Consider the following 18,912-nt stretch of genomic DNA (forward strand, 5'->3'; position numbering starts at 1 on the left):
TCTGGCCATCTTATCCACACCACACCCACTTGCCCGACAACTGATGACATATCTGACTTCTGGTGTGATGCAGGTAAAGACCTGGTTCAGCCAAAAGGGGATTGCAGGCACTACTGATCAGCTGATTGGTGGTGCCAACAAAGACCCGAGTAAAGCACTCCAGAAGACCCCACTAAGTGCCGATTGTCAGGTCAAGTGGAGCACTTTCCAACAGGCTTCACAAGACTGGAGAGTCAGCTGACAGTTATGTCTTGCAAAACCCCTTGCACAGAGCTCTGCAAGACCCGAGAGTCAGCTAGCACTGGGGTTGATGGGAATTGTAGTTCCAAACATCTAGAGGTTACTAGCTTGCTGAAGGCAACTCTACAGACATTACAGTGGTGAGTAACCTGCTTGTCTGCGTGTGATATACGTATATATAGAGAGGTTATCACTCATTTGTACTTCCTAGAGCAAAGAGCAGCCACATCCACCTCCTTGACAAATGAAGCTAACCAACAGGTCTGTTACTTAATATATACAGCTGCTCATCATCAATGGCCTCTTTTTGGACTTGTCATTAGAAGGCAGTCACTGTGTCAACAGCTCAAAGGTGTACCTGCCCTTCAACTCACTTGGAATAATTTTGCCAGCACTTAGAAAATTTCAGAGGGCACGGTCAGTTCACAAACCCTTTCCGCTTTCAGGTTCTACACGCGTGAGAATGTGGTGGAAACTTATTTTACACTTCTGCTTTGTCTGAACACTATCATTATGCGGCTTATGGGCTCATTTCCCCTTTCTCGCACTTTGGCCCGGCAAACAGCTAACCTTTTTCTAAGGCCCAGAGAATAAGGAACTATGGCAGCCACAGAATTGGATAGCAATTCTCCTTTTCTGTCTGATTTCAGATGATTTCAGATGGGAATATTGAGAAAGTGGTGTGGCCAAAATGGCTGCCTGGCCGGTGGGGAGGGAGAGGACATGGCCCAGCACTGCAGAGCTAAAGCGAAAAATGTATTTGTTTCCTCCATCCCCTAGACAGACTCGTAGAAAGGCAGCCATCAAGTTTTTGTTGCAGTTGCACAAGTAAGAGCATAATAAGAGCCATACTGCTGGATCAATGGCCCAACTAGTCCAGCACCCTGTTCACATAGTGGCCTAGCACAGACATTGTTGCAAACCAGTTCCCTGATCTAATGCATATTTGTATGTTAATGGATTTTTATGCACTCATTACCTATTACAACTTGTGCAACTGGAAAATATAAGGAAGCTCCAATATGCAAATCAGATTCCTTTTCTCACAGGGATGCATCTTAAGTCCTCTTAGAATGCTGATTCAATACCAGTCTCCACTAGTAGGTTGCGGCAGATTACATTTGTCTGAAACAGTGGTTCCCAAAGTGGACGTTACTGCCCCCTGGGGGATGGTGGGATTACCAAGAGGGCACTAAGAGGCAAGAGGGTGGCAGGGGGTGCTGGAGGGGCACACCAGCCTCTGAAAAGCATGCGCCAGAGGTTCAAGTTCATCAGTTTTGTTGAATCAATTGAACTAAATGGTTTTAACTGGGTTTTGAATAAATGTGCAATTAATTGTTACTGTTCTGGATTTTATTGTGTTATTTATCTTCCTTAGGGGGTTGTCACTCCTGCATTCCACAGAAACATGTTCGAGTACCTCCCCTTTTGACCGATTGAAAAACACACAAAAAGTTTTGATTTTTTTCCCCTGTAAAAGTTTATTTGTAGCCCATTTATGGCTATAAAAACATACATTATTTAGCAATGTAAATAACAATACAATTCAACATTATACACATACAGTGACACACTTCCCATTTTACTGATAAGGTTGCCGTTGTTATTATTATTTATTGAATACGGCCCTATACCTGGAGGTCTCAGTTTCCAGGTATGCAACCACTTCTCCCACCCGATGAAATCAAGTGAGAAGAGCATGCAAGGTTACACTTCAAATGTGTGCATGTGTCAAACTCTGTCACAGTAAAACTTCCTTTAGAAAATACTGTTTGAATTACCCAAAGTGTTACCAAGGGTGGGTGCAGATGGTGGTTTCTAGCACACTTGGCTTGGCAATGCAAGGATAAAAGGGAAGGTGGGAAGCAGCTTTGGACGAGGTAGGTATGTTTTCTCTGGAGGAATCATAGAATCATTTCAAAGAACTAGCTGATGTCCTTGAACATGTCTCGAAAAGTGGGAGGCACAACACAGTTATGGAAACGTCTCTGGCTTAACGGATCTTAATCTGGGGCTCAAGGAGTGCGGTGACACTCGTTTTTCCTAACCCTTATCTGAGCACGTGAGCCCCAACACTGTATAAACATGTCAAAACAACTGCACATCAGAAGCGAAAAGGCTGTAACAAGGCACGAGGAAAGGAAGGAACAGGGAAGGCAGCAGAAGGCTGTATTGCTTTTATTATAATACTGTGAAAACCCAAATAAAACTTTCTATCTGTCCAAAGTGGGATGAACACCAGGAAGACTCCAGATCAAACCTGCCCATTTGAGGGCTGCTATCTTAACCTTCATTTGCCAACCTCCTGTCTCCCTCCGCCTCCTTTTAAAGAGCTGGGGCTTCCGGGAGAAAGACACAAGGTAAACGAGCCTTCCCTCCAGGTACTGTGCCTGCCACACATTATCCTCATCCCAATAGCTAACCTGCTTCAGGTAATGTGGAAGAGGCTAGGAGACGAGGTTGTCAGAGAGAACAATGGCTGGATTTGTTGGTTTGGACAGTCATACCTTCAGAGCAAAGCTTCTTGGCAAAGCTAGCTGCCTGTCTCAAGGCAAGGTTCACAAGATTCAGCAGCCTGTAGGGCTGGCTGTCATCACCAGAGTGAGACAGTGCATGGTAAACGCTGCACAAGAGTCTTTGCCAACCTGTTGCCTTGCAAATGTTTTGGTTCACAACTGCCAGTGGCCCCGCTAACACAACCCTGCCTGGGGCTGATGGGAATAGTAGCCTAAATGGGAACTGTCCAAAATATCTGGGGCACCGGATTGATAAATATATGAGGTATGTACGTATATCTAACAATATATTAACAATATAAATTAACAAACGCATTTAGAACACTTACAACAGCTTGGGACTTCAGAAGGCCTCTTGTGCTCAGCAGAGAGGATTTTTTTAGTTCCAACAATGGAAGTTAGATGTAGATCTATTTATTGAATTGCCACCCTGTGCCACCCTGTGCCCATGACATACTTCTGCTTCCAAGTGAGCATACATAGGATTGCACTGTAAATTGAGATATTTCTTCTCATGGCTTTCTTTGTGACTGCTGAGCTGGCCCCTGGAGCCAATGTAGAAGTTTTTGCTACAGCATGGGGCTAAAACTCTGAAGCGGGAGGCACCTTTCTCTTCCCACATCTTGTTCATTAGGGGATGGGGACGAGGATTAAAGAAAACAGCATGAGCTTGGACTGAATTGGATTCTGTATAATGGTTAACTTCCCTATTGTAGAATTCAGATCTTTCAGTGCAAAGTTCACCACCCTGGTACTGGTGAAATGGCTATGATCCTAAGATTCTATGGCTAGGGAAATCCATTTCAGGGCATCCAAATCAGGTTCTTGCAATATAATGTGTGTGCCTCGGCCGATACCCATGGAATTTGGGTTCTGGGATACGGCCTGATTCCAAGTCTCTGTTTTCTCCAAGCAGCCCAGGTTCTAAGGCTCCCCTACAAGGCACCCCCAGAAGAGGTATTTCATCCACAAGACTTCCACAACCACTGCAGTCCTTTTCAGAACCTCTTTTATCTACAAACTGCTCCTCAAAATGGAGCCCACAGGAGTCCTGGTTGCCTAGCATCCCAAAGAGAGGTATCTTCAAGTCCTCCAGGCTTGTACAGTTTTCTTCAGAATGACTTCTCACAGGCATGAATTGCTTCCCAGTGGGAAGGTTAATGCCACGACCTTCTATCAATACTGACGAGAAGTCTATATCCTCATCCCATTCCTTTCCTCTAGCAGTTGGAAAGCCAACTGGAAACTCAAGGGATTCCTCCACAGAGGAACTCTCAGAACTTGAGGTCCCCTCGTTCTCTTGGAACCCAGAAGAAGACTCCCCTGTCACCCACTCTGTTGAAACAGGGACCCCTGGCACCATTAAATCTGGCAAACCTGACTGAGAACTTCCATAGCCGGAAGATGGCAGAGGTGCTTCCAGGCACATGCTGGCCATTTGGCAGTTCACGCTTTTCTTCTGGAATCGAAGCACTTCCATGTAGGCTATGGGGCTTCCGCTATCGTCATCCTCATCTTCCTCATCTTCCTCATTTTCTTCTGACAGGACAGAAGGACTCAGTGTTGAGTGTATCTGGGGGCCAGTCCTATTCCTCCTTCCTGATTCCACAAGTGCTCCTGTACACGTGAAGGAATCCAACTTGATTGATTCCCTTTCGCCAATCAACAGCAACTTTGTTGGGCCTTTGGAAAAATCCTAATTAGGGAGATAGAATGTGGTTGACCATTTTAGAGGCATATGGCTAGATATTTTAAATTCTGGCTATAACATTTATTTATTTCCTTAGTTACTTATACACTCCTTGACTGCAAAAAAAACCCTCTAGCAGTTAACAGGAAGAATTTAAATTATCAGTAAAAACAGTTAAACAGAATTAAAAACCTTTAAAAAATAATTAAAATGAACAGCAAAATAGATTAAAATATGTCAGCATTTCATCTCGAAGTCACCATGACATAGTATTTTAAACTAGGACTGATTATGCGAATGGTCAATAGTTAAGGAGGTTTTCGGGATGGGGGAGAAATTAGGTTCTGTTCACATTTTAATGCAAGCCTACCTGGTTTGCACTTCCTAAAACAATATGCAAATAAAATTTAAATTCATACTTCTCTGCATTTTGAAATGCCATTCTCCGACCCAAAAAAGTAATGTGTTGGGGGGGAGTGTGAGTAAAATGGCAAATATTAGTGAAAGTAACAAACAAAACTTCTTTATACAATATGGAAAATTGCTGTCAAAAATGTGTGTGTTAAGGCAGCATTGCATTGAAAAAGGCATATGCTAGAAGAAATGCACACTAAAATGCAGAAGAATTTTCATAACGCCTTTCCCCCCCATAATGCCTATTATTGATTTCTTGGTTTACAAAAGTATGTGCAATGTCCCCTTTTTCAAGTTGCGTTTTCTATAGATCAGTTTCATTTGTTGTGAGACATTAGTGTTGCACTAGGAAGAAAAGGGGGGAAGAGGTGGACGGGGGGAGTGGTGAGTGGGGTGGGGTCGGGTGGCAATGCTTCTGTTCTACTTAGTGTATGTGTGGGGTCATAACACCTCTTTTTTTTTAATGCAAACTGATGTAGAAATGTGGCAAGCTGAACTTAAGGTTGAAAAAACGAGAACCGGAGAGAAAGTAAAATCGACAGATTCACCCATCCCTAAGAAACGGTGCGATCAATTGCAAAGCAGAGCAGAAATTCGTGCTTGCAAATATTTAAAATGCAGCAAAATTTCCAGCTCTACTATCCTTGCATCCCTTCCTGTCTACTGAGCGCCATAGGCAGTAGCAACACTGTGTCACATAGAGCAAAAGTGTGTCTGGCTTAGTACAGCGGTACCTTGGTTCTCAAACTTAATCCGTTCCGGAAGTCCGTTCCAAAACCAAAGCGTTCCAAAACCAAGGCTCGCTTTCCCATAGAAAATAATGCAAAATGGATCAATCTGTTCCAGACTTTTAAAAACAACCCCTAAAGCAGCAATTCAACATGAATTTTACTATCTAATGAGACCATTGGTCCATAAAATGAAAGCAATAAACAATGTACAGTACTGCAGTCACACAATCAGTCAGTCAGTCAGTCACAAAAACAAACAAAAAAGCCGCAAAAACAAAAACGCAAAATAAATAGCAAAAATGGACATACCTCAGCGTAACACTCAAAATGGAAGTGTGGCACTCAAATCGGAAATGCAACACTCAAAACGGAGCACGTTAGGCTTCCGAAAAAAGTTTGCAAACCAGAACACTTAATTCTGGGTTTGCAGCGTTTGGGTTCCAAGTTGTTCAAGTACCAAGGCATTTGATAACCAAGGTACCACTGTATAAAGCAGCATTATCTGTTCCGTATACAAGGTGTTTCAGACCTTTGTTTCAAATGCAGAAGTTCAGTCAGGTTCAAGTCTCTGGCAAGGGGAAAGTACCTTGCCATTTGACAAAAACCACAGAACAGGGAAGTAATCTACCTTCCTCCTCCTCCTCCTCCCGTTCTTCAACATCTACACAAAACCCCCAACTGAGGTCATCCAGGATTTTGGAGCGCGGTATGAGCAAAATGTGGGTGGTACACAGCTCTGCTTCTCTTTTACATCTGCGGGTGTGGCAGTGGATGTGCAAGATGGATGTGTTGTCTTGCTAAATGTTTGGATGAGAGCCAATCAATGGAAGCTTAATCCTGACAAGGCCGAGGCACTGTTGGTGTGGGGGGCCCTAGATCAAATGGATGGGATGCAGCCTGCTTTGAGTGGAGTTATGTAGCTTGGGGGTACTTCTGGATCCATTACAGTTGCTTGAGACTCAATTGGCCTTGGTGACATGTAGCACCTTCCATCAGCTTCAACTGATGGCCTAGTTGCACCCCTATCTGGACGGGGGCAGCCTAGCTTCTGTTGTCTACAATCTGGTCATCTCTAGGTTGGGTTACTTCAATGCGTTATTTGTAGGGCTGCCTCCACAGATGGGAAACTGCAGCTGGTGCAGAATTCAGAGTCCAGATAGTGAATCAATTCTGGTATGTCTGTAGTCACTACCACTTAAGTCTCTAAGCTCAATTCAAAGTGCTAGATTTGACCTATAAAGCCTTATGCCGCTCAGGACCCCAATATCTCAAGGACTGCCCTCTCCCCACGTGAACCAATCCAGAACCTGACAGTCATCATCAATGGTAGGTCCAGAGGGTAGCAGTATAGGAACGGGCCTTTTCCATGGTGGCTCCCCACTTCTGGAATGCTTGGTGCCATCTTTATCCATTTTTAAGCGCCAGGCAAAAACGTCCCCTTTCCCCGTGGCTTTTGAAGGGTTTCAGGTATTTGTGCCCTTTTAGTGGGGTGGGATCTGGAAGACTTTTTTTTAAAAAAAAAATTACATAGCTCTGCTTTTAGATTTTTATCAGCAGTTTGTTATACTTGGGTTTAGTGTTTCGTTTTTGTAATTTGCTTTGCATCAATTTTGTGGGGAAAGTGATCATCATCATCATCATCATCATCATCTTCCCATACCAAAGCTTGAGGCATCTTGATTTGATTATTCATGCTTCTTTTCCAGCAGAAGACAACAAAGGCACCAGCAGGGAGCATGAGTAGCAATGGAACAGCAACAAAGGCCCAGTTTTCTGCTGCAGAAGAAAGCAAACAAACGAAGCAGTTAATACTGTATTTGGGGTATGTTGTTCCCCTTTCTCCACTTCAATCTGTTTTATTGTTCCGTTCTTCCTGGTCTCTTAATTTAAAGTGGTGTGTTGTTGTTTTTTAGCACAGACAGAATGAAATTTTCACTGTGATAAAAAAAGAAGAAGCTTACTTGGCACATAGTGTCTCTGGATATATTCTTGGAATGTGGGGCTCCTCAATATGAGGCCACAGGGATCTGTTCCCATCTACATAAAGAGGCAAAGCTATCTACAGTATTTTAGCTGTGTGATCACAATGCAGCTTCAAACATCCATTTGCACCCATCTAAACTGCATGTGCGCAAGCCTGTCCTGCACATGCTGGATCAGGGCACGTATACAAAACGGACAGTAAAGTCTTTGTACAGGCGCCCGTTTCCTCCTTCCTTGTACCTTTTTCATGCAAGAGAGTGCAAACTGGTTTCGAGTAGTTGCTCCATTTTTCACTCACGAAGGCACGGGCACGGAAGCAATATCTGCCACTGCTCCAGTGTGTCGTGTCGAAGCCCAGAACATTCTTCTTCGTCTCAGTGAAGTTCCTCTGGCAGATAAGAAAAGCAAAGGGGGTTGAAATCACCAGTGTCAGGGACCGTGCTGAGGAGGGCTGCACTGAGGAGGAATGGTGGGAGCCTTCCCCTCCCCCTGCTCCTGATCAGGATCCTGAATCTTCCCAGGAGCAGGAGGACAGCATCGATTTGGAACAGTAGTTTGCAGAGGAGCATAGCTCAGAAGGCAGAAGCTAGGAAGTACTGGAAGGGGAACAGCTAGGGGGAGAAGCACTGGGAAAGAAAGAGTTAACAGACTCACGTGCTGGAAATCCTTCATCTGCTCAGCCCAAGGTCAAGAAGAGCAGATAAGGTGGCAGCACAGAAAGCATAGTGGTTGCAAACTCAGGTTGCAAGACACAGTAGTGACTGGCTGACTAGGGAGGAAGTCAGTGGAACCCTTAATTGGGAGCACCTTCATTCCGAGGTATGTATTCTTTGTTCTCTCACAGTGATCATTAAAGTTTCTAACTGGTAAAAGACTCCTTTGTCTTTGTTCTGCTTATCTACTGCCAAGGGGGGGAAGGAAGCTGATTCCCTGAACAAACAGGGATATCAGCAAACATAAACTTTGGCTGAGACTAGGGTTGGAGAGGGGAGATGCTCAATTTTTATTTTACATTTTAGAAACGTGCATTTCATTGGGAAACCGGGGACAAATTCACACTTTTTATACATATAAAAAAAACCTGAAACACAGTGAGCATTTGAAAATTTGAGCTTTCCAAATTTCACCATGCACTTCTCCAGCCAAATGATGTGTACAAAAATGCATACATTGTGGAAGTTGAAAATAACAAACAAAAATGCATTATAAGAGGGGAAATGGGGTTGCAAAAAAGTGTAAAATAGTCAAAGCGGCATGAAAAATGTGGTTAACATGAGAAATGTGCCCTAAAATACTGACAAATTCTCACGAGAATTTAAAAACAATGGGGGGATAAATTGCTTCAGAAATGCAGAGAACTGAACTTAAGGTTGGGGAAATGAGCAACTGAGTGAAACCGAAATGGACAGATTTCCCCATTTCTTGTCCACCAAGAGCCATTATTACCATGCTTCAAGAACGATTTCAAGCCAGGGTCAAAAAGCAGCTGGGGTGCAAGGCAGGGCCAGTGAGGGGGTGTGGCCAAGGGCCAGACAGAGAGGCTTGGAGGGCCACATTCAGCCCCGAGGCCTGAGGATCCCCGCCCCTAGTTTAAAGTATACACCAGCACTCCCTGCTGCAGCTGCACTTTGAAGAGGTCCACTGTACCACACACAGGAGGCTTTTCAATGGAAGGAAGGGTGGGATACAAGTTTAATAAGCACTCCCTAAGCAAGCCCTGAAATGAGGAAGAATTGTCAAATGACAATGACTTTCAAGAAGGAAGTCTGCAGATGATTTTGAAGTTGCATATTCACCGCCTACTTACTGGTTTCCCTGCTCCATCGATGCCATACTCCAAGTCATAGGTCAGGTCTTGAAATGTGGCCTTTGCACAGGATGGGTAGGAGAAAGCAATGCTCACATCAAGAGCATTTTCAGTCTTTTTCAGTTGCAGAATTGGGGGAGCAAGTTCCACTGGAAATGATGGGACAGGTGTTAGGGCAATATTGAGAGAGTAAATACCCCCTACCCCCAAATGCTTGGTTTTTGCCAATTTCCCCCCAAACTGGAATTAAGATTGCCAGAAGAAATATCAACAACCTCAGATATGCAGATGACACAACCTTGATGGCAGAAAGTGAGGAGGAATTAAAGAACCTTTTAATGAGGGTGAAAGAGGAGAGCACAAAATATGGTCTGAATCTCCACATCAAAAAAACCAAGATCATGGCCACTGGTCCCATCACCTCCTGGGGAAGAAATGGAGGCAGTGAGAGATTTTACTTTCTTGGGTTCCATTATCACTGCAGATGGTGACAGCTGAAGAATTGATGCTTTTGAATTATGTTGGGAGGAGACTCCCATGGACTGCAAGAAGTTCAAACATAAACATTCTGAATGAAATCAGCCCTGAGTGTGCACTGGAAGGACAGATCCTGAAGCTGAGGCTCCAATACTTAGGCCACATCATGAGAAGAGAAGACTCCCTGGAAAAGACCCTGATGCTTGGAAAAATTGAGGGCACAAGGAGAAGGGGACGACAAGGTTGGACAGTGTTCTTGAAGCTACTAACATGAGTTTGACCAAACTGTGGGAGGCAGTGGAAGACAGGAGTGCCTGGCGTGCTCTGGTCCATGGGGTCACAAAGAGTCAGGCACGACTAAACGATTAAACAACAACAACAGCAGCACTCTTGAGCTATAGAGTAACAAAACTCTGGGACCCAGAACATTTGTGGTATAAAAAGTTACAGGAAGCTACAGGGCATGTGCTGACTGGAAATGAAGGCAATATGCTTGCTCTGAAATTTACAGGTACAAGCAGTATTTGGAAGAGAGATTGCATATGGACACCTCAATGCCATCCTGAGCACAAATCATCCTGAGTGCACAATTTTAATAATATGTCTGGAAGTGCCCTAAATTCCTGCTCATTTTTGGGCCTGTCATCCTAGCTCATCCTGCATGAGAAAACTAGGTTCACACACAGTTCTGTCTTTCTGCTTAACTGCCAATGAGTGCCAGGTTGGGGAAGGTGAATCCCATCAGGTATTAGTGTTTTATCCCTATCTGCCAGGCTGTCTGGAGAGAAAGGAACCTCTGGCCTTGTAAGGAGTCCCCCTCCTCTCTTTCACTTGTTAGGTCTTCTGGGACAGAATTGTGAGCAGAACCTCCCATTTCACAAATTAACAACTGGCAGCATTAGTACAACTGCCCTCTGCACCTTGATCACAGAGCCCTGCCAGCCATACCATTAACAGTGTAGTCAATATTATTCAATTCCACCCATTTGGAAGATGCCATCCCAGTGCTATTCTTCAACTGAGCTTTCACTTGGACTGAGTATCTGTTGTCCAGTTCTGGAGACATGCAAGTTACATTGCAGACTGTTTCAGAGACGTCCCTACAGTGCAAGACGTCGTGCCATTGAAGTCCGTAAGGCTCCCTGCATGAGGAAGCCACAAAGGTGGAAGGTTGGTATTCAGATTCACATGAGGATGTGACGATTTCAATTCTGAAGAACGGTCAGCAGCCAATTGCAGCCAGGGGTGGGGATTAGATGGGGCTTTGCCAACACTCAGTCCCTAAAGGATCTTCTTTGTTTTTAAATGACAGGCTCAGACTTAGAAACAAAATATCCTAGAAAGTGTACCATTCTTTACAGAGGTATGGTTTAGAAGAGCTGTCATGAAACAAAAAAACACCTTGCCTGCATAGGATTTTTTTTTTACAGAATATAAATATGGTTTATATGGAATATAAACATACATAAACACACATATAGGCCACATTCACACTATACATTTAAAGGGCTATGTTGTCGTTTTAAACAGCCATGGCTTCCCCCAAAGAATTCTGGGAAGTGCAGTTTGTGAAGGTGCTGAGAGTTGTTAGGAGACCTCTGTTTCCCCTCACAGAACTACAGTTCCCAGAGTTCCCTGTGAAGAGGGATTGATTGTACCGAGAACTGTCGCTCTGTGAGGGGAATAGGGGCCCCCTAACCACTCTCAATACTATTAACCAACTACAGCTCCCATAATTCATTGAGGGAAGCCATGACCAGGGCCGGCTCAACATAGACCCCCGGTGGCGCAGTGCACCATGGCGGGGGGCTGGTAAGCTGGGCGGGCGGCTTTGCCGCGCGGAAACCAATTGCACCCTGCGAGGGCGGGGCGGGCGGCGGAGCGATCTCCGCCCCTCAGCACCAGGGCGCGCGATCTGCTCAAGACGGCCCTGGCCATGACCGTTTAAAGTGGTACAACAGTGCTTTAGATGTATGGTGTGAATGTGGCCATACTTGTTTCCTGTTTTGTTTAATGTGTGCATGTAACTATGCCCTTCACCCCAGAAATATATTGTCAAAAGATAAAAATGGAATGTCCAACCCAATAGCACTTTCAGTTTCCCAACCAGTCTGAGCCTGACCTATGGACTAGACTGTTCTGACCAGCGACTGATGTTACACAACGTATTCAGTCAAAGGCCACTTCAGGCCACAGTTATTTTTGAAGGTGGGATTCAATTGCAAACCAGCAAATACAAGTCATGCAATTAATGAGGATTTGGTGTTCTTGGATAACACACACACACACACACACACACACACACACAGAGAGAGAGAGAGAGAGAGAGAGAGAGACTTACTGCAGTAAGGAAAGTGATGAGGAAATGCTCTGGAAAGTGTGGGGTGAGAATTGCTTCATGTGACATTGGATAAGCTCCCTGTAATGAACGCTCAATAAATGGTGGACAGCACAGCACCTCTCTGTAAACTTTGTGCAAACAAATCAGGTGTGAATGCTCAATAAACAGGGCATCTGGGAGACTGTCCTCCCCACATTTTCTCTGAGAAGTGTGTGAACCTAGCTCATCCTGCACGAGAAAACTAGAAGAGGATTTTTAATTGGGAGACACAAACACACCCACTGCCTCCAATTTCTTATGGGCTAGTAACATCCCAGAAAAATCAAGTGGAAATTATAGTCCAACCTTTCCCAATCTGGTGTCCCCCAGATGTTTTGAACTACAACTCCCAGCAGCCACAGCAGCCAGCAAGTTGGTGGGAATTGTAGTCCAAAACATCTGGAGGGCTACCAAGCTGGGGGGAGGCTGTTTTAGGCATTGCTCTTTTCTTTGATGCTCACATCCATTGAACAGTGTAGGTTACTCCAGGAAGGTCACCGGAAGCTGGCAGCCATGTCAAGAACAGATGGAAATCCTGCGACACGAGCGTCAGATTTCGAGGAGGTGATAGTAGGAATTCTTGGCCTGTTGGAAAGGAAGACTTCCTTAAGTGCCCTAGGGTTCATTTCATCTTCACAAGGCTAGCCCAAGACTTTTTGGTGGCTCAGGCAGAAGATTCAAAGGACAACCACCCTACTATTATTTCAGATAAGGCAAAGACCACAGGAAACATCTGTGAGGAAACCTTGTAATCTGGATGAGAATCCCACCCGTTGGGCCTCATTTATTCATTACCTGAGTTGGTACTATTCTTATTACCGTAATATGAATTAGTTGCATTCTTGCACTCAAGTGCCTCAAAGCAAATCACACGGTTAAAAAAAGACAACACAACAAAAACATTAAAATCAGTTTTAAAACAGCAATAAACAAAAATTAAAACACTCCCCCAATAACCTATTTAAAAGGACCTTTCCTACCACCTCACTTAAATGCATTTCAAGCTCGGACAAAGGCTGGAACTGTGGAGTCTCTTTAGTACATCTGATATGGGCCTGCCTAATGGTTACCCCTCTCTGGTCCGAGGTCCTCACACATGTTAATCTAATTCTAGAGAAATATTTTACATTAGTGAATGTTGAACTGTATCTCGGTGTAACAGGACCTCACTGAGGGGCAGTGAAACTGGATTATGTGGGCGCTGACGCTGCAGTACAGTGGTACCTCTGGTTTCGAACTTAATTCGTTCCAGAGGTCCGTTCTTAACATGAAACTGTTCTTATCCTGAGGCGTGCTTTTGCTAATGGGGCTTCCCGCTGCCAGGGCAAAGTTTGCTACCAGGAGCATCTACTTCTGGGTTAGCGGAGCTCGTTACTTGAAGCATTTGTAAGGAGGGCAGTATGTAACCCGAGGTTCCACTGTATTGGGAAGAATGCCTCTTGCCCCCAATTGTACAGCCGTCAAACATTCTGTTATCATTGGCAGAGTACAAGCGGGCAACTTTTCACAGGCGGCGGCAGGATAAGAAGTTCTCTGACATTTGGCCTGTGTATAAAGGCTTATTTGCCTGAACTGGAGTTGAGCAACGGGCTACTTCATCTAAGGTGGTTTGTTGAATTTGGGGGCTAGAGCAATAACCCTTGGCTTTCTCTGCATATGCGTGTGGATAAATGGATGGTACACACGAGTGCCTGTCTTTTGATACTGAGGCAGTGACTCTCCTTCTCTGTTCCATAAATGTGTCGTTTTGGTACCGAATAAAAACTATAAGCAATAATTATTTTTATAGTGCTGCAGGGGAGTGAAAGGATGGTCGCGACAAAGACAACCGACCTGCGTAAACCTGTGTCTGCTCAGCACACTGAAGGTTGTTTCTGGCTGAGGCAATAAATCTATACTGTACAGTATTTGGGCTAAACCGCCTCAGACTGCAGGGTGGCAGAGAGGAGTCGAGTGTCCTGTGACTGAATACTCCTGCATAAAAATACAGTAAAAATAAAATCAGTTGGGGAAAGGTTGTAGCCCAGTGGTAGATCATCTACTTTGCAATCAGATGGTCCCTGGTTCATTTCCTGGCATCTCCAGGTAGAGTTGGGAGACAGACTCCCTGTCTGAAACCCTGGAGAGCGGCTGCCTGTCAGTGTGGACGATATGGAGCTAGGATTCAGGATAAGGCAACTTCCCCCATTCTCTGAGCCCTTTCACACAAATATGCCCTTTCGCACAATTTGTCCTCACAACAACTCTGTGAGGGAGAGGGATTGGCCCAAGGGCCGCTAAGGCTTTTTGTAAGGCTTTTCGTAAGGATGCCCAGGGAATGTGTCCTGGTTACATATGCATACATAGCAATAATAATAATAATAATAATAATAATAATAATATATTATTTATACCCTGCCCATCTGGCTGGGTTTCCCCAGCCACTCTGGGCGGCTTCCAACAGAAGAATAAAATAATCGATTAAAGATTAAAAGCCTCTCTAAACAGGGCTGCCTTCAGATGTCTTCTAAAAATCTGGTAGCTGTTTTTCTCTTTGACATCTGATGGGAGGGCGTTCCACAGGGTGGGCACCACTACTGAGAAGGCCCTCTGCCTGGTTCCCTGTAACTTGGCTTCTCGCAACAAGGGAACCGCCAGAAGGCCCTCGGCACTGGACCTCAGTGTCCGGGCAGAATGATGGGGGTGGAGACGCTCCTTCAGGTATACTGGACCGAGGCCATTTAGGGCTTTAAAGGTCAGCACCTTAGATAATGATCCCAAGCTATGAACTCCTGCAATACAACAATTTTGCCTTTTAAAAGGGGAAATGTGATTGCAGCTGCAATTATCACAAACGGGAGCACTATTGACTCCCATTATGCAACTGCAAATAAAACGTTTTTAAGTGTGCTTTAAGTGCAATGTACAATGTGACAGTAGACAGCGATGGTGAGCCCTATGGAAAATTCAAAGTATGCTTAAAAACACTTTTTTTCTATAAAAGCATTTTCAGAACGGTTTTTATATGTGTGTAGATTCCACCTATTGTACTACGTCAATATCCATCTTTGGTCAGGTGTTTGTCTGCTCCACATTGATGCTGCTGAGCAATTTGGATAAGGAAGTGGGGGAGAATACAAACCTATTCGCAAAACAATATTTTACTAAACTTCCCTATAGGGCAAATATATGTAATTGGAAAACGCCCAAACCACCCAGCAGGAAATGATAGTCTAGTATTAAAAAAAGGGAAGTGAAGATTATGCAAAAATGATCAGATCAAAAGAGAGACGGTGAAGGTTAGAACCAATCTTGCACAGCTGCCTGGCATTATCCCATTTCATACGTTGAAACACCCAGTTGATAAGTCAGGTTATAACTTTAGGGTCATATATGGAATTCTGTGACTGAAACACTACAAGGCTTCTTTTGGAACGAGTGCCTCTTTACCTGTTAGGGAAAGTCCATAGGTGCCTGTAAGTTTCCCCTAATGGGGTGTATAGCAGCCAAAGTTAGTACAGTATGTCCCATTTCAGTGCACCACACCCACCAAAGCATCCCTTCCCTAGGTTACGTAGTGACACAAAGCAGCAACGGTGACAGCAGGTACCGACAAGATCTTGCAATCACCAAATGCTGTGGCATTTGTTAAAGGAGCTGAGAGTTGTTGGGTGACCCCTATTTTCTTCAGAGAGCTACAATTCCTACAGTTCCCCGGGAAGAAGGATTGGTTGTTAGCCACCCTGGAAGTTGTCTGAATAGGCCAACATGGTGAATAGGGGCAGCCAATGTGTTGCCCTCCATTTGTTGCTTGGAATACAACTCCCATCACCCCAGGTCACAGGCCATGCTGGCAGGGGCTGATGGTAGTTGGAGTCCAACAACATTTAGAGGTCACCCCATTTGAATAGGCCCCTGAGGAGGGTTTCTTCCACTGTGCAGAAGCTCAAAACGTTCAACACTGCATATGGCAGCGTTGATAACCCTCCTGCCCTCCTGATGCTTTCGACTGAAACTCCCACCAGCCCTAGCCAGCGTGTGAGAAAAAGGAAATCGTTTTACATCCCATTTTCAGCCAGACATTCATTCCCACATCTCCTTTCGCCCTGCTGCCTTTTCCGATCTGAGGGTTCTCCTTCCACACTGATAGACCGACAACCTTGCTCCTTGCCCTAAATCGTCGCTCCCCGTCAAATCTGGCCAGCAGCAGAGAGACATGGACAAAGGAAACCCAACAGCAGGCTCTCCTTTTTTAGACTTTGCACCCTTTGCAGGATAACCCAGCAAAACGTATGAGTAGAAACGAAAAAGCCAGAGGGAATTTGGGCTTACCGACTGTCCCTGAAACCTGTCCGAAGGACACCACAAGACAACAGACTCTCAGAAGAGACATCTTGGAAAGCAGCACAGCAGCTCATGTCTGGGCCAGGAACGTCTGTTTCTTACTTTCACTTTGAGGTTTCCTGGCATGAAACAGCACCTGTGGCACACATGCCAAAGCACAGCAGCCCCCTAGAGGACAGGAAGCACATTTACTTGCTGAATTTCCTGGATGCACATAAAAAGGCACCTTTGGCTGTTGTACTTAAGAGCCGCCTGCTGCACTATCCATCCTAGAAGTGTCTCTCTATCCCAAGCCCTGCAGGCTTATTCACTTGCTGCTGTTAGTATTGTTGCTCATGACATTTATATCCTGCCCTTCCTCCAAAGGATCCCAGGGCAGCAAACACATCACAACTAAAACTGCAACTCAGACTTCTAAAAACAGTTTAGAACTCCTAAAAGCAATCAGGATCCCCAAGGATGTGCTGTACGCAGCGCCGGATTTACGTATAAGCTAAATAAGCTATATTTAGCTCTCTTGGGGGGCCCAAAAAATTTAAAGGAAAAAAAACCTGGGTGTACATTCCCAAAATATGGTAAAAATAAAAATAAAACCTATATAAGGCAACAGTGTTTTGTGTTGTGCAGGCTCCTATGATGTAAGTAATGGGCCCCGCCCGCTGGCCTGCTCCCTAAAATATCACTGGTTTGCTCATTTCTATATCAATTACTTTGATAAAATACATATTTTGTGATGTGCAAATGGTTTTAGATACCTATTAGGTCCATAAAATTGTGGACGTGGGTGGCACTGTGGGTTAAACCACAGAGCCTAGGGCTTGCCGATCAGAAGGTCGGCGGTTCGAATCCCTGCGACGGGGTGAGCTCCCGTTGTTCGGTCCCAGTTCTTGCCAACCTAGCAGTTCGAAAGCACGTCAAAGTGCAAGTAGATAAATAGGTACCGCTCCAGCGGGAAGGTAAACCGTGCTTCCGTGTTTCTGCTCTGGTTCGCCAGAAGCGGCTTTGTCATGCTGGCCACATGACCTGGAAGCTGTACGCCAGCTCCCTCAGCCAATAAAGCAAGATGAGCGCCGCAACCCCAGAGTCGTCCACGACTAGACCTAATGGTCAGGGGTCCCTTTACCTTTACCCTTAGGTCCATAAATTACCATATAGCGCAGGCATCCCCAAACTGCGGCCCTCCAGATGTTTTGGCCTACAACTCCCATTATCCCTAGCTAACACGTCCAGTGGTCGGGGAAGATGGGAATTGTAGTCCAAAACATCTGGAGGGCCGAAGTTTGGGGATGCCTGATATAGCATATATTCAACACAAAAAAACAGCGACAATTTGTTGTTGACAAAGGTCAGCTGGACATATAAAGGGCCCCATTACCTTTAGTAGCTTAAGGTGTCATTAAACCTAAATCCAGCCCTGGCTGTACGGGGAGCTGGCTTCCGGCACCAGACCAACTCTGCGTTACAAAGATGTCTGCAAACGTGATATGAAGGCTGGCAACATCAACCCTGCCATGTGGGAATCTCTTGCAGACAACTGCAGTGCCTGGAGACAGGCAGTTGAGTCGTGTATCCGTAACAGTGGTCAGAGGATAAATGACCACTGGGGAGGAGCACAGAGAGAAGAAATGCCATGGTGCATCTGCAGGAGCGCAGACGCCTTCATCTGCCCCAGCTGCAACAAAGCATGTCTCTCCTGCATTGGTCTCTACAGCCACAGCAGGTGCTGCAACTGTCCAACAGCTTGACCCAAAGGCACACTCCTCCATTGCATCCCGAGACAGGTGGATGCCAACAACTCTCAAAACTAGTAATTCAAGGTGGCCAGAGATAGATCTTTCTGCCATCAAATGCCTGGGTAAATTTCTTTCACAATCTCATCAACATCTTGAATACTGTACACCCCCAAACTCGGCCCTCCAGATGTTTTGGGACTACAACACCCACCATCCCTATCTAACAGGACCAGTGATCAGGGGTGGTGGGAATTGTAGTCCCAAAACTTCTGGAGGGTCAAGTTTGGGGATGCCTGCTGTACACTGTATCTCAACAATTGCTCTCTTTAGTGCTCTGCCTCCTTGTGGTGGAATGTGTGAATTTCCTCAAACATTCCCTTTGGCTACTAGCCAGAGACAGCTGCAAAGGACACAACCCACATAAAGCACTCTTATACCACTTTAGCAGTTATGGGCCCTAGAGGTGGGGGAGGAATTCTGTGCAGTTCTCATTTTAAAGGAGGATCCATCCAATCTGTAGTTTTCCAAAACAATATGTGAACCGAAATGCTGCTATCCTTCCAAATTCACACTTATCCAAATTTTGTGATGCTGTTCTCTACCCAATGTTTACAAAAA

General features: G+C 45.0%; 1 protein-coding gene across 1 annotated transcript; it reads right to left on the bottom strand.

The window, feature by feature from the left end:
• Nucleotides 1-1,702: 1,702 nt before the first annotated feature.
• IFNLR1 (interferon lambda receptor 1) lies at nt 1,703-16,696 on the bottom strand. Its single transcript, XM_035120724.3, has 7 exons — nt 16,550-16,696; nt 12,700-12,823; nt 10,807-11,000; nt 9,382-9,530; nt 7,815-7,962; nt 7,252-7,367; nt 1,703-4,452 (listed from the first exon to the last, which is right to left on the bottom strand). Exons 1-7 carry the CDS (start codon nt 16,608-16,610, stop codon nt 3,574-3,576), a joined length of 1,671 nt encoding a protein of 556 aa, XP_034976615.2. The 5' UTR covers nt 16,611-16,696; the 3' UTR covers nt 1,703-3,573.
• Between the last annotated feature and the right edge of the window lie 2,216 nt (nt 16,697-18,912).

This window comes from Zootoca vivipara, chromosome 6 (assembly GCF_965207765.1).
Source record: "Zootoca vivipara chromosome 6, rZooViv2.hap1.1, whole genome shotgun sequence".
NCBI classification, from domain to species: Eukaryota; Metazoa; Chordata; class Lepidosauria; order Squamata; family Lacertidae; genus Zootoca; species Zootoca vivipara.

Coding starts and splice junctions, on each gene's coding strand:
- IFNLR1 (XM_035120724.3), bottom strand. CDS start 16,610: ATGTCTCTTCTGAGAGTCTGTTGTCTTGTGGTGTCCTTCGGACAGGTT. Junction 11,001..12,699: donor ACCTACACTGTTCAATGGAT/GTGAGCATCAAA, acceptor TTCCTCATGCAG/GGAGCCTTACGGACTTCAAT. Junction 7,963..9,381: donor TCGATGGAGCAGGGAAACCA/GTAAGTAGGCGG, acceptor CTTATCTGCCAG/AGGAACTTCACTGAGACGAA.